The 27,559-nt window shown below is 43.7% G+C and overlaps 1 protein-coding gene across 2 annotated transcripts in view; it reads left to right on the forward strand.

The window, feature by feature from the left end:
- The window catches only part of LOC137332416 (glucocorticoid receptor-like), a 127,082-nt gene that overhangs the window by 74,105 nt on the left and 25,418 nt on the right, over window positions 1-27,559 (forward strand). For both annotated transcript variants that reach the window (XM_067996230.1, XM_067996229.1), the window contains exon 3: window positions 25,008-25,174. In XM_067996230.1, coding sequence (XP_067852331.1) covers window positions 25,008-25,174 — 167 coding nt within the window. The remainder of the gene's footprint in view (window positions 1-25,007; window positions 25,175-27,559) is intronic.

The raw sequence follows: 27,559 nt of genomic DNA on the forward strand, positions 1-27,559 counted from the left end.
TAGAAGTTGATTGAGGCCAAGTTTGCATCACATGCAGATTGAGATTGATAGTGCATGCAAGATATTTGCAGCAACCTGTTCTTGCTTGACTAAGGCTTATGCGAATCCAGCACCCACAGGGCATTTAAACCAAATGAACGTTAAACTCTTCTGTAATCCTGTTTGATTTTAAAGCAGCAGTCCTGGTGTAAGGATCTGTGTAGTCAGTTCTTAATTGCTGTTTCCATCTCTTAATTCCTGTTTGTCTTGACACAGCAATGAACCAGAGAAAACAATGCTCCACAAAACTCCTTCATGTCACTTTAAAACATTGGGTTACACTTCCTTAAACCTAAAGAGAGAAAATTCTAGCAGGAAGGATGTAGTGTACTATCTGTATTGGACTGAACAGCAATGTTCCTGTTGCGTTCAGATCAGCTCCTGATGTCTTTTTGTTGCAACTGTGCTATAAAGTGCTTATACCAGAAGTTTCTGTAGAACAGTGGATCCCTCGAATTACATTCACGTCAATGAAAAGTAGCTCTGAAATCTACAATAGCGCTTTATAGCCTGCCCTTGTTCTGCTATTGTTGCACCTTCTAATTGTAGATGGTGTAATTCATAGTGATTGCTGCAGTATATCTTTTTCAAAATGACAAGCATGTAATTTGCAAGCACAAATGGAATGAATCTGGTTTGTCCCAAAGGGAGTGAGAACTCCAGAAACTTGTTAGGAGTGGCAACATATTCTATGGGATATGTCTAGATACAATTTTTAGATGAATTTTGGAACAAAGTAACTGCTGGCGATTAAAGACAGTTCTTCCTATCATTCATGTTTTGTTTTGATCAGTTGTGTGAAATTATGGTTTATTTTTATTTTGTCTTTCTATTGATTTTTTATAAAAAATACCAGGTAAAGTGGGCAGTGCATTTGAACTCCAATATGATACAGCACATAATGGGAAAATGTCACTTTTCACCTGTGATATTGTGCAAGTTCCTGACCTCCATAGTGCTGCTGTGGAGAGGTAGCAACTGCAAGCGAGGCACTTATGTGGAAAGATGGAAAATTGGAGGTGCAGTCACCCCAGGTTCTCGTCCATCTTCCAGAGGCCAACTGTAAAGTAGCACTGGTTCTCGAACTCTCTCGTGATCTGTAAGGCGTATGGCATTGGGAGACTACAAAAGGAGAAAAGAGAGTGGGAGAATTAAAGTATGGATTTATGTGAATTATTTAAATCTATAGAAAGAGAAGTCACATGTATCTCTGCCATTCCAATGAGAGTCATGATGTGGAGATGCCGGTGATGGACTGGGGTTGACAATTGTAAACAATTTTACAACACCAAGTTATAGTCCAGCAATTTTATTTTAAATTCACAAGCTTTCGGAGACTTCCTCCTTCCTCAGGTAAATGTTGAAGGAGGAAGTCTCCGAAAGCTTGTGAATTTAAAATAAAATTGCTGGACTATAACTTGGTGTTGTAAAATTGTTTACAATTCCAATGAGAGACTAGAATGTTGATGTCTCCAATGTACAACTTTGATCCATTAATACTTTTAAAGCTCATCTAGACAGGTACCAGGGAATTCATTGTTGCATCTTCATGGCTATAAAAAAAAGTGGGTAGAGGACTCCATGTTGTGATAGTCACACCTTCAGGAGCCTAACATGTCAAAAATCTGTGGCACATGTGGTAGCTTCCTGGGTGAAATGGGAGTATTTTCTCCCCAGTGTTTTAAATTGAAAATGAACAACAACTTGCATTTATTGAACGCTTTAATATACAAAAACGTCCCATGGCAGTTCACAGAAATGTAAAATTGACACCGAGCCAAAAAAGATGTTAGGAGGGGTGGCTAAAAGCTTGGTCACAGAGGTACATTTTAAGGAGGGTCTTAAAGGAAGAGAGTGGTGCAGAAATTCAGGAAGGAAATTCCAGAATTTAGGACCTAGATATCTCAAAGCACGGCTGCCAATCATGCAGTGTGAAGAGTGAATCACAAGAGGCTAGATTTGGAAGAACGCAAAGTTCTGTATGGCTAGAGGAGGTTACAAATTGAACAGGAGGATGAGAATTTTAAATTCAAGCTGTTGAGGGACTGATAGCTAATGGGTGAGCTGGACTTGGTGTGGATTAGGTTAGTGCGGCAGAGTTTTGGATGAGCTGAAATTTATGAAGGGTGGAGGATGGGAGGCTGCCCTGGACAGCATTGGAATAGTTGAGTCTGGAGGTAACAAAGGCATTCAGGGTTTCAGCAGTATACCTCTCCCCCTCTCCCTCTTTCTTTCTTGCTTGCTTGCTTGCTTGCTTGCTTGCTTTCTTTCTTTGTCTCTCTCTCCGTCTCTCTCTCTCTCCATCTCTCTCTCTCTCCGTGCTACCTCTCATAGGTGATTTTTCTGTCAGCTTCTGTGCCCATTTCTTGGTGTAAACAATTTACGTCAGCCAGCAAGAGCTGAATTGCACAGTGGCAGGATATAAAAACAGTCGCCTGGATGGCGGGGGCTTAAAGATGGCTTGGGCTGCTGATTTTTGGTGATTGTGAATGTCCCTAACAGGAATGGCAGCTAACCTTGAAGTGAAGAAGTCAGACCAGACTGCCATGAAGGTGAGCCTAAATGTTGCTTTAGCCTGTGCTGAGCAGGTGTAGTATGGAACTGAGCTCAATGTAGAGTTTTGGCTCATGTGCAGCCTGAGGCTTTGGAGTAAGGAAATGGACTCCAAATAAAAATATTAATGATACTGAAGGAGATGAGAGAATTCTACATTGAAGTTTAATCAGGTGTGAAATATGTAATATTTTATTCTGTGATGTGGGTATCTGTTTGTGAAAAAGAAAAATAACAAACCCAAAGTTTTTGGAAAACATTGAATGTCTTGGTTGGTTTTTTTTTGGTCGCTATTCTTGACTGGCCATAGTTGGAGTTCTAATTTGTTTTTGTTTGAGCAAATCCAAAAGATGACACCAGAGGGACAGCAATTGGGTGTTATTGTGCCATTTTAATATATTAAGATGTAAAAGTGTGTTACCAACTATAGAAAAGCTAATATTACCATAGTTATTCTGAACTAGCAAAAACAAAACTGTGCTACAAGAAAGTGATCTGAAACTGATTATTTTTTGCTTACTCCGCCAGTTCTGTGTTGCTGGCAGATTCCATGATCCTTATCACATCCATGCCCCTATCCACAGCACTCCTACAGCTTCATCCTACCCTTGCAATGCAGAAAACCCGGCCCAAAATAGACTATAGCCATGAAAGATTTTTAAATTATTATTACTAGTTGTTCTTCTGTAGCATTGCTCATGGAGAGGGAAGACAGTGGAATCGTCCCAACATGGGTTGGTAGTAGTGAGTGTGCCCTTGCAGAATCCCAAAACATGAGGAGAAAAATTGCACATGCAGGGAAGTCTTAACAGCTGGATTCAGTGACATATGAAACAACAGTGTAGAGCAAGGAGAATAAGTACTCCAGCAACAGAGCAGAAGGGCAGAGACTGGTGAAAGAAAGGGATTGTCTGTGGAGGTAATAGTTGGTGAATGTATGGAAAAATGTAAAAGATAACCATTAAGTAAGTTTTCTATTTTTTCAAAGTTTTGACATTGTATGTTTTATGTTAACTATTAGTAGGAGTATTTAGTACAGTATTTGATGAAGCACCCTGCAGCTTTTCTTACCTGTCCATTTGAGTGGCTCAAATAATCATGTGATTTAATCACAAAATCATGGACACATTTAAAGTATGATGTGCTACATGCAAGATTTCATGTAGCTACTATGAAAAACTGAGTAAAATACTGATAAATACTATAATTATAGAAAAGATTTATCTCAAATGTACTCAGTGGTTTGCATAGTAATATTTCAGTGAATGAACCTTTGCTCATTTGGAGGCCCCTCTGTATACAGTGGCGGGAAGGCTCTAAACAGTTGCCTTTCCCCACAGAGCCTTTGCGGTGGCCGCACCCATCCTCATTGCGTCCCTGAACATGTAGTCCTGGACCTTGGAATGTGCCAGTCTGCAACACTCGGTCCAGGACAGCTCCTTGCATCGGAAGACCAGCAAGTTTCGGGCAGACCAAAGGACATCTTTCACCGAGTTGATGGTCTTCCAGCAGCAGTTGATGTCCGTCTCAGTGTGCGTCCCCGGGAACAGCTCGTAGAACACAGAATCCTGTGTTACGGAACTGCTCTGGACGAACCTGGTCAGAAACCACAGCATCTCTCTCCAGATCTTCTTTGCAAAGGCACATTCCAGAAGGAGATGGGTGACGGTCTCGTCTCCACCGCAGCCTTCTCTGGGACAGTGCGCGGTGGCGCTGAGACTCCAGGAGTGCATGAAGGATCTGACTGGAAGGGCCCTTCTCACCACCAGCCAAGCTAGGTCTTGGTGTTTGTTTGAAAGCTCTGGCGATGAGGCGTTCTGCCAAATGACATTGACAGTCTGCTCGGGGAACCAACCGACGAGATCCACCATCTCCTTTTCCCGCAGGGTCTCAAGGACGTTACGTGCGGACCACTTGCTGATCGCCTTATGGTCAATGGTGTTTTTCTGCACAAACTTTTCCTCGAAGGACAGGTGGGGCGCAACGGTCCAACTGGACGGAGCATTCCGTGGCAGCGTGGCCAGGCCCATCCTTCTCAACACCGGGGACAGGTAGAACCTCAGCACGTAGTGACACTTTGTGTTTGCGTACCAAGGGTCTATGCACAGCTTGATGCAGCCGCACACAAAGGCGGCCATCAGGATGAGGGCCACGTTGGGCACGCCTTTCCCCCCTTTCTCTGGAGATTTGTACATCGTGTCCCTGCGGACACGGTCCATTTTTGATCTCCAGATAAAGTGGAAGATGGCTCAGGTGACTGTCGCAGCGCAGGAGCGAGGTATGAGCCAGACCTGCGCCACGTACAGCAACACCGAGAGCACCTTGCATCTGATGACCAGGTTTTTGCCCACGATCGAGAGAGATCGTCGATCCCACAGTCCCAGTTTCTGCTTAACCTTGGCAATACGCTCCTCCCAGTTTTTGGTGCACGCCCCGAACCAGATCCCCAGCCTCGCTCTTGCTACGATTTACCCTGGCCCCCGAGGCCAATTCGAACTGGTCACAAATGCTCATCGATCTGCGGACCGACAGCTGATCTGAGCAAAAGACGGCGACATCGTCCATTTACAGGGAGGCCTTGACCTGAGTGCCTCCACTGCCTGGGATCGTCACCCCTCTTATGCCCGCGTCCCTCCTGATGGACTCGGCAAAGGGTTCAATGCAACACACGAGCAAGACGGAGGAGAGAGGACAGCCCTGCCTGACTCCAGATTTGATCGGAAGGCTTTCTGATTCCCACCCGTTGATTGAAACTGCGCTACTGATGTCTGTGTAGAGCAGTTGGATCCAATTGCGGATTCCCTCCCCAAACCCCATTTTGGAGAGCACATCCATCATGTACGTGTGGGATATTCTGTCAAAGGCCTTTTCCTGGTCCAGGCTGATCAGCAGGTGTTCACCCCCCTGTCCTGTATGTAGGCGATCGTATCCCTGCGTAGAGCCAGGCTATCAGAGATCTTCCTGCCGGTTACGGCGCAGGTCTGATCGGGGTGGATCACCACCTCCAGGGCTGACTTGACCCGATTGGCGATGACCTTAGACAGAATTTTATAGTCCACATTAAGTAGTGAGATGGGTCGCCAATTTTTGATTTCTTCCCTCTCCCCCTTCTGCTTGTAGATGAGGGTGATGATGCCTTTCCTCATGGAGTCTGACATGCTGCCTGCCAGGAGCATACCCCCATACACTTCCAGCAGGCCTGGGCCTATCCAGTCCCACAGAGCCGAGTACAACTCCACCGGTAAGCCGTCTCTTCCGGGAGTCTTACTCTTCTCGAAGGAACGGACGGCCTTTGTCAGTTCGTCCAGAGTTAGCGGGTGATCCAGACTCTCCCGCTTGCTGTCGTCGAGAACTGGGTTCCCTCCCAGTCGGGGAACACTTCAGCAGTCATGGACATTCATCCACCGACCTTCGGGTAAGCGTACTCCAAGGCGGCCTTCAAGACACACGACAACGCAAAATCGTCGAGCAGAAATTGATAGCCAAGTTCCGCACCCATGAGGACGGCCTCAACCGGGATCTTGGATTCATGTCACGCTACACGTTACCCCACCAGCGAACAAATGTTATCTGTTTTTAATATAACGGGTCAGTTGCTGTCTTTTCTATGTTTCTACCTCTCTATCTCTGTTTTTTTTTGTTTGTTGTTTTTTTTTGGTGATTTGTATATTCTGTGAGACCTGGCAGGTAACACCTGTCTGTCTGCACACTGATTGCCTTGGCAACGGGCAGTTGAAAAAACTGTCTGTACTCACCAAGCATTGTTCTGTGAATTATAAATGCGATTTCATTTCGAGGATTTCATTTTCACATCGTTCACCTGACGAAGGAGGAAGCCTCCGAAAGCTTGTGAATTTAAAATAAAATTGCTGGACTATAACTTGGTGTTGTAAAATTGTTTACAATTGTCTAGAACCTCAGTGATAGACGACAAGAAGGATGATTGGTGTAGTGATGGGTGGTTTGCTAAGGTTACGGGATGTTGAGGCGATTAGAGTACACTTTACCATACATGTAGTCCATCCTACACCTGACTTGGGAATGCCTAATAGAACAGTATTGAGGAAGCTTTACTCTGTCATCCAAAATTGGCGAGTGCTGATACTCAGTATTGAAAATGTTGGGTATATTCTCTAAAGTTGATCTCATCCTGATGAATACAAAATGCAACAAAAAATAAAAACTGATTTATTAAAAACAAATCATGTTAAAGCTAAAGCACTTAATCTGGTGTCTTAAAATCAGATTTTAAAAAAATTCTCATCATTGTTTTCAAATCCCTCCATGACCTCACCCCTCCCTATCTCTGTAACTTCCTCCAGCCCTACAACTCTCTGAGATCTCTGCACTCCTCCAATTCTTGCCTTTTGCACATCCCCAATTTTATTTGCTCCAGTATTGGCGGCCGTGCCTTCAGCTGCCCAGGCCCTAAGCCCTAGAATTCCCTCCCTAAACCTCTCTGCCTCTCTTCCTTTTAAGATGCCCCTTAAAACTTACCTCTATGATCAAGCTTTTGGTCACCTGTCCTAATATCTGCTTATGTGGCTCGGTGTCAAATTTTGCTCAATAATAGTTCCTGTGAAGCTCCTTGGGACATTTTAGTACGTTAAAGGCACGAAATAAATACATGTTGTCTGCACAGCTCAAAATTGCAACTGCTGTCATTTTTGGAGTAGACTCCAGGATCCCCTGGACCTTTACGTTTTAGTGCTTGCCAGGTTGTTGCATATTTTTTGTTATTAGTGGGACTGTTGCAGTTTCCTGATCTAATTGCATCTTTGTTCTTTTCCTCCTCCCCTTTGCTAGAACGCTCTCCTTCCATTGAAAGCTGCTTGCAATACTCATCACATTGGTTGTCCATGTGAGCACTCTTAACTCGTTCTTTGCAAACGCAGGGCAGTTGGCGGTAGCCATAGAATCATTCTGAACTCTGTTTTCAGAATAATTGTCAACGAAGTGTGTGGGAATCTTCATACCATTTCGCTGCCTAATCTGTTTGGTTAATCAGTGTTTGTGTCTTTGCTTCTATTTCTGTTATATGACCTGCCTAGATCTGAATTGAAGAATATTGATGGCTTTTTCCCCCATCGGTTTTCAAACATAGATTATGCATCTCAGGGCTGCTAAATTAGCAGCTGACTTTTTATTGTAGCTATGAGTTGTTTAAACTTACACCGTCTGTTTACCCTCGTTTCTACTGGGATACCTAGGATTGCCAGAAGTGCTGGTATTGCACAGGTTATGACTGAAAGGTGCATAGGCAGGAAAAGAAGCCCTGACTACAGTCGGACAAATAAGAGGTGAACCAAGCAAAGGGGGCAATCCCACTTAGTTGGACAACAGAGCAAAGGTGTTGGTGGAGGAAGGTGTGGTTGGCTGTGTCAAAGGCTGCAGTGGGGTCAAGGATGAAGAGGAGTGATAATATACCATGGTCACAGTCACAGGGGATGTCACTTGTAACTTTGGTTAGGGCAGTTTCAGTACCTGATTGGAGAAATTCAAACATTGAATTGAAGGAAAGATAGGCACAAATTTGGGGCTTTGGAGAAGGAAAGGAGGTTGGAAATGTGATAGCAGTTTTCAAGGACAGATGGGTTGAGCATGAATTTTTTTGAGCAGGGGTGATGACGATGGTTTTGAACGTGAAAGGGACAGTACTTGAGAGGGAACTATTTACAATGTCAGCTAGCATAGGGTTCAGGAAGGGTGACCAGCAGTTTAGTGGGCACGAGTCAAGGGAGTATGAGGTACGTCTCATGGATAAGATGAGCTTGAAGAGTTCATATGGGGAGATAGGAGAGAAACCTGGAGAAAAATGTGGGTTCGGGGCTAGGATCAGGTGGCCTGGGGGGAGGTTAGGCTTGGTGGGTAAGAGGATGGGGGCAGCAGCAGAAGCAGCTGAACGGTTTGTCTCAGTCTTGCATGTTGTTGGAGGTGAGGGCAGCGTAGAGCGGTTTAAGAGAGCGATTGGTGGTGGAATGAAGAAGCTCGGGGTTATCTTTGCTCTCTGGAAGATCCTGGAATAGTGTGCAGGTTTTGCAGAATGAGTGTAGCCTGATGGCGCTTGATGTAGTCCGGCCAGTTTTGACGATGATGGCTATTCAGTTGTGCACCAGATACGCTCAAGTCTGCACATTTTGGACTTGAGGGAACGAAGATGGATCCGTACCAGGGGGATTGACTGAGAAAGGAGAGATTTTGCTGGGGAATCAAAGGTGGGCATATGGGAGTGGTCAAACAGATCGATGGCTGCAGAAGTATTGTGGCGAATTGAGGGCCAACAATTAAGCAGTTAGGATTTAGAAAGTGCAGGTATAAGTTATTTAGGGGAGATTTTTGTTCCAGGGACAGACACCAAAGGAAGTGGGTAGGGGAATGTGGATGGTAAAGAATACAAAGAAGTGGTCAGAGATGGCCTTGTCTGTGATAGAGGTCATGGGAATAGAGAGGCCATGGGAAATGACAAGGTAGAAAGGGTGGCCATGAGTATGAATAAAAGTGTTTTTATTGAGGGAGAGTCTTAGGTGGATAGGAGGCTAGTGAATTCAGAGCAGAGGAGACAAGGGAAACTGAGACAAAGACTGAAATTACTGAGGTTGAGGAGTCTCTCAATGCAGAGGCTATGGGGGGGGGGGAAAGGAGAGAGGGTATCTTGTTGAAAAACTTAGGATGGGGCTCGGTAGCCATCGAGGATTACAGAGGAGAGGCGAGAGCGGTGGTACAAGTTGAGATGTTCAAAGGAGGGGCAAGTTGCAGAGGGGTAAGGGAGACTAAGATGTGATTTGATCATAAGGGGCACACCACCACCGCGGTGGTTTGCGAGAGATAGTTGGTGGAAAGTATAGCTAGGTGGGGAGGCTTCAATAAGGAGCTTGATTTCCCATGCGCAACACTACAAGAGATTGAGTAGTAATATATTAAACTTCTTGAGTTGCTAACATTGTCATGCCCTCAATCCATTCAAATTGGATGAAAAATGCTATATTGATAATGCCCGTTGCTCTTACTTGCTCCAGAGGTGGCGCTTTAAGCTCTCTAGGCATGTTAACAACAAACACAGCTGAAAGTCATAGAGAAAGAGAGAGAAAGAAATTTCACACACCAAGGTCCCAGAAACAGATGTGTGATAATGACCAGATAATCTGTTTTAGTGATGTTGGTTGAGGGATAAATATTGGCCAAGACACCAGGGAGAACTCCCCTGCTCTTCGAAATAGTGTTATGGCATCTTTTATGCCCTAATGTCTCACCCGTAAGATGGCACCTCCGACAGTGCAGAACTCCCTCAGTACTGAACTGGAGTGTCAGTCTAGATTTTGTTTCTTCTGCATAATCACGAACAAGACAGCAGAACATTCACTAGTAAGTCTTGCGTAGAGCTCTTGCATCTTAAGTGTCACACTTGCTTGTTTTAATTCTTTCCTGTCACGGTCACATCATAGAATAGTTATAGCATAGAAAGACGCCATTCGGCCCATCAAGCCCGTGCTAGCTCTTTGTAAGAGCAATCCAGTTAGTCCCATTCCCCCGTTCTTTTCCCATAGCTCTCAAATTATTTCCCTTCAAGTATTTATCCAATTCCTTTTTGAAACTCACAATTAGATCTGCTTCCACCACTCTTTCAGGCAACGCATACCAATTATGGAACAGTGTATCCATGGCTCACTGTGAGAAACACCATGAGACATCTGCTTATATAATTGAAAACACATGTTTAGAGACAAGTAGTGTTTATTAAGTAGTGTTTCTGTTAAAAGAATAGTTTGAAGTTCAGGCACATCATCCATTCCATGTTTCCTTCTTCTGACATTTGAAAGCTGGTAACACTCCATTGAAGAATGTTGAGTCCGGGGCAGTCTGCTTAAATTTTACATTTTGAAAACTACATTTAAGTTCTGTCACCTTTATTGTCATGGCATATTTGTGGGCATGTGCAGGCAAATTCACTTAGGCTCAATCAAGTTGGATGAAACCTTGGCACCCTGTTGTGTGTCAAACTCCACATTGTATCCCTCAGCATGACTGCTTACTTTCGCCTGCTAAACCCAACTGACCGTTAACTACACTTCACCTTCACCTTGATGGCTTTCCATTCTCCACCTTATATAAAATTGTTCAAAACTCAGCTATCCTTGTCCTGCCCCACAGTAAGTTCAGCTCACCATCTCTCTGTTGCTGCCCTACACTGACTCCCTGAATGCAAAGAAATTTGAATTTTAGATCCTCATTTTCATCAGATCCGTCCACAAATCCACCTCATCCTATCTCTGCACCCTCCTCCAACCTTATGATGGTTCTTGCAGCCTTCCGTCTTCTGTGTCTGGCCATTCTGCCCTCCCTTCACCCCACCATTTGGGGCAGAGCCTTCGATTTCCTCTACCTGATTCTCTGGAACTCCCTTTGCAAACTCTTTCTATCACTCTGCTTCTCTTTAAGTTTTTTTAAAAAGACTCTTTTATACCCATCTCTTCGACCAAGCTTTCGGTCACCTAACTCTCCCACTTGGCTCAGTATCTGTTGCCTTTATTTATTATTTTACCCCAAATGGGTACTCTACATTAAAAATGCTGCAAAATGCTGGTTGTAGTAAAACTGCAGAACCCACTGTTTTTTTGCTGGAAGTGCTTAAAGGAGATGCAGGAACAGGCAGAACGGGATCACATACTAAAAGGTGGCAAGTCAAGTTGATAAGGCTGTTGAAAAAGCATACGGGTTCCTTGGCTTTATAAATAGAGGCATAGAGTACAAAAGCAAGGAAGTTATGCTAAACCTATATAAATCACTGGAGTATTGTGTCCAATTCTAGGCACCACATTTTAGGAAGGATGTGAAGGCCTTGGAAAGGAAGCAGAGGAGATTTACTAGAATGTTACCAGGACTTCAGTTATTTGGAGCAACTAGAAAAGCTGGGATTGTTTTCCTTAAAGCAGAGAAGATTAAGGGGAGATTTAATAGAGGTGTTAGACCAGAAACAGTGGGGAACCAAGGGTCTAATGAGAGTGAGGAACTTAAAGTAATTAATATCAGTAGAGAAAAAGTACTTGAGAAACTAGTGGGACTAAAAGCTGATAAATCCCCTGGACCTGATGGCCTGCTTCCGAGGGTTCTAAAAGAGATGGCTGCAGAGATAGTGGATGCATTGGTTTTGATCTTCCAAAATTCCCTAGATTTTAGAACGGTCCCAGCGGATTGGAAGGTAACAAATGTTACCCCGCTATTCAAGAAGGGAGGGAGAGAGAAAACGGGGAACTACAGGCCAGTTAGCCTGACATCAGTCGTCCCGAAAATGCTGGAATCCATTATTAAGGAAGTGGTGACAGGGAACTTAGAAAATCATAATATGATTAGGCAGAGTCAACATGGTTTTATGAAAGGGAAATCGTGTTTGACAAACCTATTAGAGTTTTTTGAGGATGTAACTAGCAGGGTAGATAAAGGGGAACCAGTAGATGTAGCATATTTGGATTTTCAAAAGGCATTCGATAAGGTGCTACACAAGATAAGGGCTCTTGAGGTTGGGGGTAACATATTAGCATGGATAGAGGATTGGTTAACAGAAAATAGAGAGTAGGGATAAACGGGTCATTTTCAGGCTGGCAGGCTGTAAGTAATGGGGTGCCGCAAGGCTCGGTACTTGGGCCTCAGCTATTTACAATCTATATTAATGACTTGGGTGAAGGGACCGAGTATAATATATGCAAGTTTGCTGATGATACAAAGCTAGGTGGAAAAGTAAGCTGTGAGGAGGACACAGAGTCTGCAAAGGGATATAGACAGATTAAGTGAGTGCGCAAGAAGATGGCAGATGGAGTATAATGTGGGGAAATGTGAGATTATTTACTTTTGCTAGGAAGAATAGAAAAACAGAATATTTTTTAAATGATGAGAAACTATTAAATGTTGGTGTTCCGAGAGAGCTGGGTGTCCTCGTACAAGAAACACAAAAAGTTAGCAAGCAGGTACGGCAAGCAATTAGGAAAGCAAATGGAATGTTGGCCTTTTATTGTAAGGGGGTTGGAGTACAAAAGTAAGGACGTCTTACTACATTTGTACAGTGCTTTGGTGAGACCTCACCTGGAGTACTGTGTACAGTTTTGATCTCCTTCATTCACTAGATTAATTCCTGGGATGAGAGGGTTGTCCTATGAGGTGAAGTTGAGTAGAATGGGCGTATACTATTTGGAATTTAGAAGAATGAGAGGTGATCTAATTGAAACATAGAAGATCATGAGAGGGCTTAACAGGATGGAAGCTGAGAGTTTGTTTCCCATGGCTGGAGTATCTAGAACTAGGGGGCATAGTCGCAGGATAAGAGGTCGGCCATTTAAGACCGAGATCAGGAATTTCTTCACTCAGAGGGTTGTGAATCTTTAGAATTCTCTACCCCAGAGAGCTGTGGATGCTGAGTCGTGGAATATATTCAGGACTGAGATGGACAGATTTCTGGACTCTAGGGGAATCAAGGGATATGGGGATCGGGCAGGAAAGTGGAGTTGAGGCGGGAGATCAGCCATGATCTGATTGAATGGCGGAGCAGATTCAAGGGGCCACGTGGCCTACTCCTTGCTCCTATTTCTTATGTTTTGTACGTTCAAAATTATGAACGGTTTTGATAAGAGTAAATAAGGAGAAACTATTTCCACTGGCAGGAGGGTCGATAACCAGAGGACATAGATTTAAGATAAAAGAACCAGAGGGGAGATGATGCATTTTTTTGCACAGCGAGTTGTTATGCTCTGGAATGCACTGCCTGAAAGGGTGGTGGAAGCAGATTCAACAATAACTTTCAAAAGGAAATTGGAAATATATTTGAAAAAGAAAAGTTTGCAGGACTATAGAGAAAGAGCAGGTGAGTGGGACTAATTGATAGCTCTTTTAAAGATTCAGCACAGGCACGATGGGTGGAATGGCCTCCTTCTATGCTGTATGATTCTATGAAGGTGTTTGAGGGTGATGAATGCCAGTCCTGGCTAATGTAGCATGGGTTAGATGTAATGTAATACACGCCATGGAAACAGAGGCGAGTTGCAGCCGGCAGCCAGGGCAAGCAGTTCTCTCAGACAAACCTTTGTGTGGGAGTTCTTTGCGTTTAGACTCAGATTTCTTGGTTCACACTCAGAATTCTTGAGTTCACACATTACCTATATTTTGGACCCCCTCAAACTGACATCATCAGGATTGGGGGTGGGGGGTGGGGGCGGCGCAATGATTGTATTCAGCAGTACATCTGAGGAGGAGGCACATAAGCATCTGCGGCAGGCACAGCGTGCAGTTCTGGAACTTGCAGTTCCGAAGACATTGGTGCGCCACAAGGATCTGAAGAAGAGCAGGGAGGGACCGACATTGCAAGAGGCATTAACCACGTGAGAGGATCTACAGGCAGAGACTGAGCTTCCTGGACCTCTCTGAGGAGCAATGCCTACGAAGGCTCAGATTGAGCCGCCAGGTGGTCCAAGACATCTGCACATTCCTTCATGCAGAGCTGCTCCCGATGGCCTGGTGGCAACGAGTTGCCCTTGGCAGTTAAAGTCACCACTGTCCTCAATTTCTTTGTCTCCGGATCCTTCCAGGGCACCGCCGGGGTGTCTCAGTTGTCTGCACTTAAGTGTATGCGACAGGTCACGGATAGATTGTTTTGCAGGGCATCTCACTATGTCAACTTCCCCATCAACGACATCGGCCAGACTGAGGGCAGTGGGTTTCCACTCTCAGGCTGGCTTCCCACGGGTACAGGGAACAATCGATTGCACACACATAGCAATCCGAGCACCTCTACATGAGGCCAGAATGTTCATCAACCGAAAGGCATATCACTCCATCAGTGCTCAGCTGCTTTGCGACCACCAGAAGAAATTTCTGCAGATGTATGCCAAATTTCCTGGCAGTTGCACGAATCCAACAAACCGGCCCTCTTCCACGCAGAGCAGACTTAAGGGCTGGCTCCTTGGAGACCAGGGAATACCCCCTGCAGACGTGGCTCCTGACACCTGAGAAACCCCACCAGAGAGGCACAGCAGTGGCACAACGACAGTCACATCACCTCCAAGTCTATCGTTGAACATGCCATTGGACTGCTTAAGATGTGCTTCCGGTGCCTGGATCGATCTAGGGGAGCCCTTCAGTACGCACCAGCAAGAGTGTGTATAATAGTCATCTGTTGCGTCTTGCACAACATCGCTCAACAGAAAGGGTTACCGGTGGATGAGGTTCCGTGCAGTCATGAAGCATCTGCAACTGCCATCAACATGGAGGAGGAGTAGGAGGACGATGGGCAACTCATTGGCAGAGTAGTGGCTCATCTGGCTGCTCATATGCCAGGGAGTCACTCATATTTGATAGATTCTCATAAGGAGATCTACAAAGTGAAGATAGTCAAGTTCTCAGACCACCTGGAATGAGCACTACCAACACCAGCCCCCCCCTCCCCCCAGAACAAAACATCAAAACATTCTTACAGCCATACATGCACCCACTATAAACACACCCACTGGGTGGCATCAAGGCTCGCCATTCATAATGACACACATGAAAGGGCGCTTTCACCAAAGGGACTCGAGGATGGGAATGATGTGGCAGTGGTGCTGAGAATTATAACATTTAATGTGCATTTAACAAAAAAACAAATATAAATGAAAAACATGACAATCTGTAAGACGCCATTGTGCATACCCTTCATGATTACAAAACCTTAGCCTTTCTCTTTCTAGCGCTTCTACATGGTGCATCCTGTGTGGCTGCAGCAGAGGTAGTGACAGGTTGCACAGGTTCACGCCCTGACTGCTTAGATGCTTTCGGCCTACGCCCTCTGGGCTTTGGAGCCTGAGAGGGCCCCGCCAAAGACTGCTCCACCTACGCCTGAGCAGGGGCAGCCTCTGCCATCTGGAGAGGAGGCAGCATTGCGGGCAATGGGTGAGACGTGGGAGCGCTGTGAGTGGAGTTCCCACTTCCATGTCCCCTTTTGCAATCATCCCTCTCCTCGGCCAGGGTCACATCACTCCTACCGCTCTGGACAATAGCTTGGAGGACATATGTGATGCCTTGTAAGGCCAGTGCTAATGTATCTGTCTGCCTGTTTAAAGTGGCACAATGTGATTCACCCTTAGTCCGCATGGCCATTGTCAGGGTCTGAATGGACTCATTTGTGAGCCGTGCTTGAAGCTTAGTGGAGGCTGCCATTCTCTCCATCGCAGACATTCCCACACTTACCTGTGTCCCAATTCCATTAATGCTGGAGGTGCACTCCTCCATCTTCTCCGCCATTGTGGAGTGTGTGCATGCACGTTTTCTAGTACCTTGTAAATGTGCTGCTGTGCCTCGATTTCTCTTTTTTTCAAGGATGGTCCCCGGGGTTCAGTATTTGCATCCAACTGTGCAAAGCTTGGAGAGGAGTGCACCCACCAACGCGGACTCTCCATAACTGTCCCTGCCACCAATGTCTGCTCGTGCTCACTTGTGTGTGGTGACTCACCAGGTGACAACCCAACTAACTGAGGTGTGAGTATCTACACTGGTGCATGGCTCGCTAAGATGTGACAATGCACCCTCAGAGGTAGGGAGCTCCTCTGAGGAATCACCCTCGAACACTTATTCACTCTTTGAAGGGCCTGTAAGAGAACATACAGCAATATTAAGAATTATTGCAGAAGTAATGTTGCAATGAACATACTGAGGTGTGCAATAGGTCAGTCATTAATAACATCAATTCATGTGTGTGATGGATGTTAAAGTTCTGTCATCAGACGTTTGCGGGGTGCCAGTCTTGGCACCCGTGATGGCCAGGCACCCGACGGTCCGACTAAGCTCCAAGGCCTCCTGCGCCTCTGTGAGGGCCACGATTTGTGGAGGTCCCCCTCCAGACCTCGTCCTCTCCTTGGCATTCTGCGCTTTCTTCTCCTACATGGGGAGGAGGTACAGACGTGTGAGTGAGTGAGGGTGACAGGGTCACCCGATGGATGAGTTGCTTTGGATGAGGCTGTCAATGAAAGATGCATCAGAGGGAGACTACACGACATTGATCACATTGCATCAGGATTGGGGTGAGTGGGAATGCTGGGTGCACAAATGGGAAGGTGAGGAAGTGCACAGAAAGAGAGGTAAGTTGACTATGAGCCTTAAGTGGGTGTGAGGAGTGATGTGATGAAATAGGCTTCGCAGGGCAGGGCAGAGTGTGAGGGGAGGTGATGTGCACCATAGAATGCAGTTGAATCAGTAACTGTACTCACCTTTCCTGATCTGCTTAGGTCATTGAAGCACTTCCTGCACTACACCCAACTGGAGGAGATGTTGCCGCTGCTGGTCGCCACCTCGAGCCAGGCCTTGATAGCAGAGACAGGGCGCTTCCTCCTGTCCGCTGGGTGCAGCGTCTCCTCCTCCTCCTCCTCCTCCTCCTCCTCACCCTGGCCAATAGCACCTCAAGTGAAGAGTCACTGAATCTGGGTCCTGCTTTGCTCCTCTGTTGCTCCATCTTCTCAATTTTTTTTCTCCCACAGAAGCAATTCTTGCAATGGCCCTTTAAATACTCCAGCCTACAGCAGGTCATTCGGGCGCGCAGTATGCCCGCTGCGCAGCTTGGAGATGCCAAACCCGGGAGCCACATTAATGGCTTTCAATTACGTCGCGATTGCTCGAGAAAAGATAGGAATTTTTTTTCGAGGTTTCCCACAAGCCCATTGACTTCTTCCCCCACCCCCGACATCCTGCTGCCATGATAAAATCATGCCCTATATGTTTAAAGTGAAAGAGTAATTGGAGTGCAGTGGTAGGTTTCCATGTGATGAACATGTCTCTGCTTACGTGTGAGATTCAGTGTGGTTGGTCTCAATGTTTTAATCTGCAGTTATGGGATAAAATATCCAATTGTTGCGGTGATCCACGGTTCAATGCTATAAATTGAGCAGGTTCTGTTCATTGGTATGTCAGCAGCACACAAATGATTACGAGACAGTGATGAGAAAATTAGATTTATTTGATCGTTTAAAATTCATCTTCAAATGTCCATTAATGGAATATTTGCAAATTGACGACATATCCGTTCTCATTTGGAGTTGCGTTCAAGGAAATATATCAAGTGGCACATGGGCATTTGCTGCAACTCTTAATGATCAAATGTGACATTATTGAGGACATCTACTGCCCTCTTTGCAACTACTATTACAGTGGGTTGTGGAAAATGGCAGCACGGATGATCAATGGAGTAGTTTATGTCTCTGCTCGTGACCGTTAAATGTTTCAGGGGAACGACTGACAAACCCCAAATAAATTGTGAACTGGCTCAGTTGAGAGCACTTGAGATGTCACTTGGGTTTGTGAGTGGCTCCTCTCTGGAATATCAAGTGATACAGTTTGACACAGAGCAAATCATGGGCTGCATCTTTTCCCAGTTCTGTAACATTAAAGGGAAGGAGAGATGAAGGTATCTCTTTGCTGCCCATATCCTAACTCACACCAAGTCCTGTTCACCCATCACCCCTGTGCTTACTGATCTACATTGGCTCCTGGTTCGGCAATGCCTCGATTTTAAAATTTTCATCCTTGTTTTAAAATCCCTCCATGGCCTTGCCCCATCCCATCTCTGTAACCTTGGGATGTTTTACTACGTTAAAATCGTTATATAAATGCAAGTTGTTATTGAAAGATTTGAAAGTAAAAGAAATAAATAACTTGCATTTATATAGCGTCTTTTATGATCTCAGGATGCCAAAAGCATTTCACAGCCAATGAAGTACTTTTCAAGTGTAGTTACTGTTATAACTAAAGGAAATACGGCAGCTAATTTGTGGAAAGCAAGGTACCACAAACACCAGTAAGATAAATTACCTGATATTGGCCCAAAACTTACTTACTTTGGATGAGCCTTAAGTGGGTGTGAGGAGTGAGGAGTGATGTGGGTGTGAGGAGTGACGTCCATCCCAACTGCCATTGAATCCATCAGAACAAGTTCACGAATGCACACATGGGCATTAAAACCCAGAAATCGCGAATTTGCTCTGATTGGTTCAATGGCGTTTTGACAGTCCCAAATTAAAGGGGCAGCTACGCCACAATCATATACAATCAAACACAATCGCCAAACAATCGTAAACTTGCCCATCTGCCCAGCTGGAATGAAGATACGTACGCCGTGAGAAGGTACGCTTGAAAACACTAGCCCTACACTACTTTTTAAAAGTGCGGTGACTTATAATGACTGCAAAACAACAACAAAAAGGTAAGTTAAATTTTTATTTAGACTAATATAGGGATTGTCACTTTTTAAATTTGAGTTTAACTTGCCTGCTTGTGGGTGGGGCTTGCAGTCCCACAGTGTTTCCACGCACACATATCAGAACACACCACTGAGGAAGATCTCAGAATCCAGCAAATTTACATTGTGGACCACGCAGTAAGTACATTCGTACTTTTTATCCACAGGAGGTGTGGAGAGCCTTGCCACGGAGCAAGTTCCGGGCCAATATGTTTTAATATGGTGTTGGTCGAGGGAAAAATGTTGGCCAGGACACTGGGAAAACTCTTGTTCTTCAAATAGTGCCATGCAATCTTTTACATCCACCTGAGAGGGCTGATGATGCCTCGATTTAATGTCTCATCTGGAAGACAGCACCTCTGACAGCGCAGCCCTCTGAGTGAAGCATCGGTGAAGATTATCAGCTCAAGTCTCGAGTGGGGCTTGAACCCACGACCTCTGACTCAGAGATAAGAGTGCACCACTGAGCCACGGTTGACATTACAGTATATCAGTACTGAACACTATCCCCTCATCTTCAGGATATAGGTTCAAAATGATACTATACAGAAGGTAAAGCAGAACATTATTAAAACCCACAAGTTAAACAGATCCAGAAATTTTGGCTGATACAGTTGCATTTGACTGTAGGATCTTCCTTCACATTCTTCATTCTCAGTCACTCTTAGTTCCATCCCTAACTCCTTGTTTAATCCTGCTGCCTTTTTTCTGTCTGCACTTCAACTATCTCAATTTTCAGCTACTGTTATGACATTTAACACTAACAGTTGCACTAGTCTATTTGTATTTCTCAGTATTTTAGCACTAAACTTTAGTCATAGACATCAATTTCTTTATGGAGTACTAAACGATAAGCAACGATGTCACTGGATCTGCACTGTAGGTAATTTAGAGACTTTTTCAGATTTCAACAGGTTTTGTGGGGACATTTTGAAACAATTCTCATTTGTCTCGGACAAAAATACAGTAACTGATGCGAACGCAATTAATGTCTATTTAATCCATAATCTGCTTCACTCCAAAATCACAACTTCTTCCACTCTGCTGCATAAGATCTCACTTCAATGAAAGTCAATATGCACATAAACTACATAAAATCTGAGCAGTCATATTGATTACACTGATTATTTGCATTTCATCAGTTTTGTCTCCTAAGCTGGCCAGCAAGCTCCTCCTTGACTTGACAGAAGAGAAAGACGCACCCCTTCAAAGCACAGTTCCGCGTGCACAGAAACACAATCTATTGACAGCAGAAAAAGATATGGTCCAGCTACCTCTCCCTGACCTTCAACGGCACCGTCTTCAACCATGAACATCTTGGGGTCACCACTGACCAGAAGCTTAACTCAACCAGCTATGTCAATGACATGGCTACAAGGGCTAGGCAGAAGTTGGGTATAGTAAGGGGAAACCCTTTTGACTTCTCAAAGTCTCTTCCCCCATCTACAAGACTTAAGTTAGTTGTGTGATGGAACACCCACTTTTTGCCTCTGAGTGCAGCTGCAATACTATATAAGTTTTCTACCAACCAGATCAGTCTGCTTGATCAGCACCCCTGCCACTGGACTTAGTACCCATCCCCTCCGCTACCAATGCACTGCAGCTGCAGTATGTGCTATATATAGGATACACTGTAGCAACTTAACAAGCTTACTTCAACAGCATCTCCCAATTCCGTGACCTTCGGCACGTAGAAGGACAAAAGCAGCAACATCACGGGAAAACCATCACCTCCAAGTTCCTCTCCAACTCGCACACCAACCTGAGTTGGATATTTATTACCGTTCCTTCATTATCGCTGAATCAAAATCCAAGAATTGCCTACCTAATACCATTGTGGGAGCACCATCAGCACAAGGACTGCAGCAGTTCAATGAGGAAACTCACCATCACTTTCTCAGGCCAACTAAGGATGGGCAATAAAAACATTGCCCATGCCCCAAAACCAAACAAAAAAAAAAAGGACGCATAGATCTATTAGAAATCTTGCATGTGGAACATACTTCCTGCCCACAAACCTTGCTACCTGTTACACACTTTTGAGTCACACTTTTTATGTCAACCTTTAACAATGGAACTACCTATATGAACATTTATAATGGAAAACCATATGTCAACATTTATAATAGAAAACCCTATCTCGACATGTCGACATTATGCCATCATAGCTTGTTACTGAACCAATCAAATCACTCAACATGCTTTTTCAAAAAAATTCCCTGGCTATTTTCTCAGTGGTTGCTACCAGCATAAACAGCCCATTAAGTTCTGGTAAAAAAAAATTCTTAAAAGAATAATCAATACAAAAATTGCTGACATTTTCTTCTCTATTGGGGAGAATCTTGTAATGTTTCTAACTGTGCTCTTTAACTGTTATACCTGTGGCTTAATCCCACAGATTCAGTTGTAAATAATAGTTGTGACAAATACAGTTCCAACAATGAGTCCACCTGACTCTGGGCATGTTTGTCAGTAAACCATTGAAGTTAATATACTTTACAAACAGATGTAGTTCTGAGACAGCAAACAATTTAATAGAGAAAGGATTCTTGAAAAGATTCTCCAAGGATGCTGCAAATACACTTGAGTATCATGTGAGTGTGTGTGTTTTGAATGTCACATGTTAATGCATAAAATCTTGGGTACAGTAGCAAACTGTTTAACTACTTAACAAAATAGACTTAATTGTGCACAGCAGGTGTTATTAAAAACGCAAAGTTTTGTGTACTAATGGCTAGAATGGAGCAGGTTATACTCAGTGCAGGGGTTTAATTACATTTTAAAATGCAATTTTGAAATTGAGAATCACAGCTAGAGACAGTGTACACAAGTTGCAGAAATGGAAATTTTTTTTTCTGAAATCCAAGACTAATTTCAAAAATGGTTTAGCACAATGCCATTAATAATTAGGGCCAATAGAGTAAAGCATCTGCTGTTATCTGCATCTGGTGAAACATCTGCTCCTGCTAGTACCAACAGAAGAATGCTTTGCGTTTGCATTGGCACATTGGTTTCATTTTCTCACTGTGATTCAACAGTTGAGGGAAGAGGGATGAAACTGTTGCTTTTTTTCCATGTCAGACCAAGCATAATGAAGAAAGTGTCATTATTTCTTGGACTGAACATGTCACTCAGCATGCCGTGTGTTTATTAGAGATTGAGGTTATGGAACAGATTTTGTTGTGCTGCATTCTGAACTGTGTCCTTGAAACCAGTAGGAACTGGAGAGATTTCAGGACTGAACCATGCTCAGCTGCTTGTCCTTGTGGAAAGTGTGTGTTTTTTTCCAAATGATGGCAACTGCCATTTTATGCAAGCAATTTGTTTTGTTACTGGGCTTTTATTTTCATTATCTAGTTTGTCATGCTTTCAAGATGAAAAGTGGTAGGAACTGTGAGGTGTTAACCTTGTTCTTGCTGTGTGCAGTCATGGCCATGTTAATGGGGGTCAGTTTTGAAGTCTTTCATATACCATGAGTTTTAATGTAGGTTCAAGTATTACCAGGTCTCGTTGCCATGCTTTGACTGTTTCAGATAGCCAGTAATATTTCAGTTCTGTGCCAGAATTTTCAAAATTAAATTCACCCAAAATCAGTAGAACCTTATGTGTCAACCATCCAGCTAAGCCCTCCATTTTTTTTTGAAAAGTCCCAATTTAAAATTAGTATTATCTATACAACTCAACATCCCTGCAATTCAGGCAGTCAACCATTTATTTTGGTCCCAACTGGCATTTTTAACCCCACGGATCACCAACTAAATAGGCACAGATAACATAATAAAAAAATTGCCTCTCTTTTAAGTCTGCTTGTTGCTGGCACCATTCCCTGAATAAAAATGTGAGCAGACTTTTGGGACTCTGCCAGAATATTGTTGAGACAACAGTGTATGGCTCACTGGCACACTATTACAGTACATGGAGATGTATATTTTACCTGCACATAAGTTGAAGATGGGGAGGATACAATTTCTGTGCCACTCTACATGGGTGAAATCATTATTGAGCCACTCGTTTATGGTGACTCTGGGATTTTTTTCCAAAATTTGAGATTGAATTCCATCCATTTTTCTATTTTTTTTTTAATCCTTGGTCACATGATTACCACCGCTACACGTGGCGACATGACAACTGCTAGACGTGTTCTATAATCTGCTTCATCATTTTCAAGAGGATGGGGAATGCAATCATCAGGCACTCCTGTGGAACACCCAAAGCATTCCCCTGTGTATTATTTTACTGTCTCTTGTTCAGTGCATTTTTGTTTAGCTAGGAGCACAGTGCTGTGGCAGGGATGGAAACCTGATTGGAGAGATTCAAACATAAAGTGAGAAACATGGGCACAGATTTGCGAGGCAATAAACATGTTCAAGGACTTGGAAGAGGAAAGGGAGGTTGGAGGTGGGACAGTAGTTTGCAAGGACAGAGGGGTCAAGGATGGATTTTCTGAGGAGGGGGTGATCCCGGCAAATTTGACAGGGAGGGGGGACAGAAGAGGGAACCATTTATAATGCCATCTAGAATGGGGCCAGGAAGGGAAGTTGTGAGGTCAGCCGTTTGGTGGGAATGGAGTCAAGAGATTAGGAGATGTGTCTCTCGGACAAGATCAGATCGGAGAAGGCATGAGCGGAGAAGATGGGAGAAAAATTAGAGAAAGACATGGGTTCAGGGCTAGGGCAGGAGGAAACCTTGGGTGCGGTTTGGCTTGGTGGGATGGGGAATCCAGCAGAGCCAGTTGAACAAATGGTCTCAATCTTAGTGACTATGAGCTCCTCGCACTTGTTGGATGCGAGGGTGGAGATGGCAGGGAGAGGTGCCTGAGGAGATGGCTGCTAGTGGAGAAAAGAAGTTGAGTGTTAACTTTGCTTTGCAGGATTAACATTGAATAGTGGCCAGTTTTGCCAGAGAAGAGCAAGGCCCAATAGTGCTTGATGTGGTCCAGCCAGATCTGGCAACAGATGTCTAAACCAGTTGTGTACCAGAAATGCTCAAGTCTACACCCTTGGACTTGAGAAAACAAAGATCGGGGCCACACCAGGGGGATCAACCAGAATGGGAGAGAATAAAGGTTTTGCTAGAGCCAACGGCCTCAAAGGTGGAGGTGAGAGAACGGTTGAGCAGCTCGACAACTGTAAAAATATCGTGGTGAATGGAGAGCCAAAGGCTAAACAATTTGGAGTTTGACGGTGCAGTTAGAAATGACTTGGGTGAGAGTTTTCACAGGACAGATACAGAAGGAAGTGGGTAGGTGTATGTGGGTGGTGAGGGATACAAAAGTTCTCTGAGATAGCCTTGTCTGTGAGTAACAAAGAACATTTTATGGAAATACGCATGGATTTTCTGCATATGTGTCCATCTCTCTTCAATATAAAGCTGCTCCACTGTCCAGTCAACATGCCATGTTGACATAATCTACATGAAGCAGCAATACATATTCTATAAATGTTGGTGTAGAATATTCTATTCAGATGCTATGATCTCATTTCATTTCCTTGCCTCCTGTGATATTTGGATAATTGCCTGAGAATTTTTTTTATTGCAGCTGTGATAAATTTACAGTTGTTACAAGATAATCATGTTCAGCCAGTGCTTTTCATTTAAAGTCAACTTTCAGATTTATTTTCTGACTGCTTTTTCAACTAGAGGAAGGCCAAAATACTGACATGGCAGAAGGCCAGAGAAATAAAATGACTTGTGACTTTGAGATCAGTTGATGATGTGGTAAAAAGAGAATTAACAGCAGGATTTCAACGCAGATTAAGTGGAGCCAGGAATCCAAGATAGAGCAAACACTCAATTAACACACTGAAAGCAGGAAAATGATGCAACGGTGTGGTCTGTAAAGAAAACCCATGAACAGCACTTGCCACAGTTAATGGAAACTCTGAAGAAGGGAATCTCTATTAGAAAAGTCCGAAATTTCATTAATTTTGTAAAGTGTAATTGTAATGCTGACTGCAAATTCCCAGTAATGGTTTGGTGAGCCTGGGACAAGACTTTGTGCTAAATATTAAAGTTTGGAGCTATCCTTTCAGAGAACTAAATTGTATCAGTGCCAGAGAAAATGTAATTTGCAGGTAATACAAATTTAACAGGAGATGGTTTAAATTTAAATACTTATTTGAATATTTGTTTGCCAAATTTGATTTGAACTAAAAACTTTTTTTTCTTCCAGCTCTGACCTGAAATCTGAAGGAAGCTCATCAACAGCCTCCACCTCTACTGCCTCCTCAGGGCCACCTGCCAAAGTCTGTCTGGTTTGCTCAGACGAAGCATCTGGATGTCATTACGGTGTTCTTACTTGTGGCAGTTGCAAAGTTTTTTTTAAGAGAGCTGTAGAAGGTAAGCAGCAGGACCTGTCCTAATATGTCCATACACTGAATAAACAAGATAAACAAAAGCAAATTTTCTATCACTTGTTTAAAAAAAGACTGAATATCATAAATATCTGTTTATACTAAATCCACGAGTGCCAGCTTTGCAAAGGTAAAAGAGCACAGCGGAATAAAAATTATTGAAACCAAGTACTCCAGGGTAAGATTTGTCAGCACTTGTGTTGTTTTTTGACATTTTATTCATTAACATCATTCATTACTTTAGAAAAAGAAAGAACAAGTTCTGGCAACAGATTTTCTCCAGAGTATGGCTGCCAATAGTGATACTTGACCTTTTATACCGCAAGGTAAACTTACCATATAACCGATTCCTGGGTCACGCAGCACTAGTCTCTGTAAAATGACTCTTTGTTTTGTCACCACAGGCATCTATGCAACTTCTGTCAATACTGCCATATGGCTGGCTGTTATGAGACACTGAATGTGACTCAAGTAAACTCTGCAAATTTGTTATTTTTCTGCCCCTCCCAGATAACTACCCACTCTACTTCATATTTTACTGACTTGTTAAATTTAAACGTTAGCAAAGCCTGGATTCTAACTGGTGTCCAATGGTAAAGACTGAACGTGGTTTATTTGCAAAACTGGCTCATTACTCCATAGCTCATGGATTGAGAGAAGTGGAAGATAAAAACACTTAATCAAATTTTCATCTTAGCTCACATATAATGACAATATCATCTGTATTCTAAATGGGACTTAGCAGATGTCTATAGGGCAATATAGGTATTGGCCTTGGCTCAGTGGTAGCACTCACTTCACTGAGTCAAGAAAGTTGTGGGTTCAAGTCCCACTTCAGAGATATGAACTCGTAATCCAGGCTGACATTTCTGTGCTGTACTGAAAGAGTGCTGCACTGTCGGAGGTGCCATCTTTCAGATGAGACGTTGAACTGAGGCCCCGTTTGTCCCCTCAAGTGGACGTAAAAGATCCTATGGCACTATTCAAAGACAAGCTGGGGAGTCCTGGCCAATATTTATCCCTCAACCAACATCACTAAAACAGATTACCTAGTCATTATTTCATTGCTGTTTGTGGGACCTTGCTGTGTGTCAATTGGCTGCCATGTTGCCCTACCTTACAGTAGTGACTACACTTCAAAAAAGAACTTCACTGTCTGTAAAGAGTGGGTCATGATCCCATGACCTTCTAACTTGGAGATGAGAGTGCCAGCATTGAGCCAAGGCTGATGCTTAAGCAAGGGCACAGAATGTATTCTGGGTGGGGACTTCGAGTGACTCAGTAGTACCACTGTTGATTGAGCTGGCCGAGTGGGCCTGTGTCACATGGTGAGTGGACCAACATAAAGAAGTAACCAACTTGACCTCATCCTCACCAACCTACCTGTTGGAGTTCATGTCTGTTCACTATAGCATTGGTAGAAGTGCCCTTCTGATGGTGCTAGTTTTCTCTCCTGTGACTGGGTAGTGTCCCTGCTTTTTGTACTCGATCCCTCTATTTATAAAGCCCAGAGTCCCGTATGCTTTTTTAACAGATTTATCAACTAGTCCTGCCACCTTCAAAGAGTTGTGTATGTACACCCCCAGGTCTCTGTTCCTGCATCCCTTTAAAATTGTACCATTTAGTTTATATCGCCTCTCCTCATTCTTAATTTCAAAATGCATTATTTCATATTTATCTGCATTAAATTTCATCTGCCATGCGTCTGCCTATTACACCAGTTGTCTATGTCCACCTGAAGTCTGCTAGTATCCTCCTCACTGTTTACGACATTTGAGTTATGTGTCACCTGCGAACTTTGAAATTATGCCCTTTATATCCAAGTCCAGGTCATTAATATATGTCAAAAAGAGCAGTGGTCCTAGTACCAAACCCTGAGGGACACCACTGTACACCTGCCTCTAGTCTGAAAAACAACCGTTCACCACTACTCTCTGCTTTCTGTCTCTTAGCTAATTTTGTATCCAAGTTGCCACTGCCCCTTTAATCCCATGGGCTTCAATTTTCCTATCAAGTCTATTATGTGGCACTATGTCCAGAAGCCTTTTGAAAGTCCATATACAAAACATCAGCCGTACTGCCCTCATCAACCCCCTCCGTTACTTTGGCAAAGATCTCAATCAAGTTTGTCAGACACGATTTGCCGTTAACAAATCCGTGCTGGCTATCAGTTGTTAACCCCATGTTTTTCCAAGTGGTAATTAATTTTGTCCTAGATATGGTCTCTAATAGTTTCCCCACCGCTTTCAGGTTAAATCATAGATTCTTGAATACAGAACTGTATTGGTTACCTTAAATGGTTCATTTCTGATTTATTTGGAAATTCCTGAATGTACTCAATTTCAGATCTTTTTGGGTTTAGTCACTTTAA

The sequence above is a fragment of the Heptranchias perlo genome, chromosome 14 (genome assembly GCF_035084215.1).
Source record: "Heptranchias perlo isolate sHepPer1 chromosome 14, sHepPer1.hap1, whole genome shotgun sequence".
NCBI lineage: Eukaryota > Metazoa > Chordata > Chondrichthyes > Hexanchiformes > Hexanchidae > Heptranchias > Heptranchias perlo.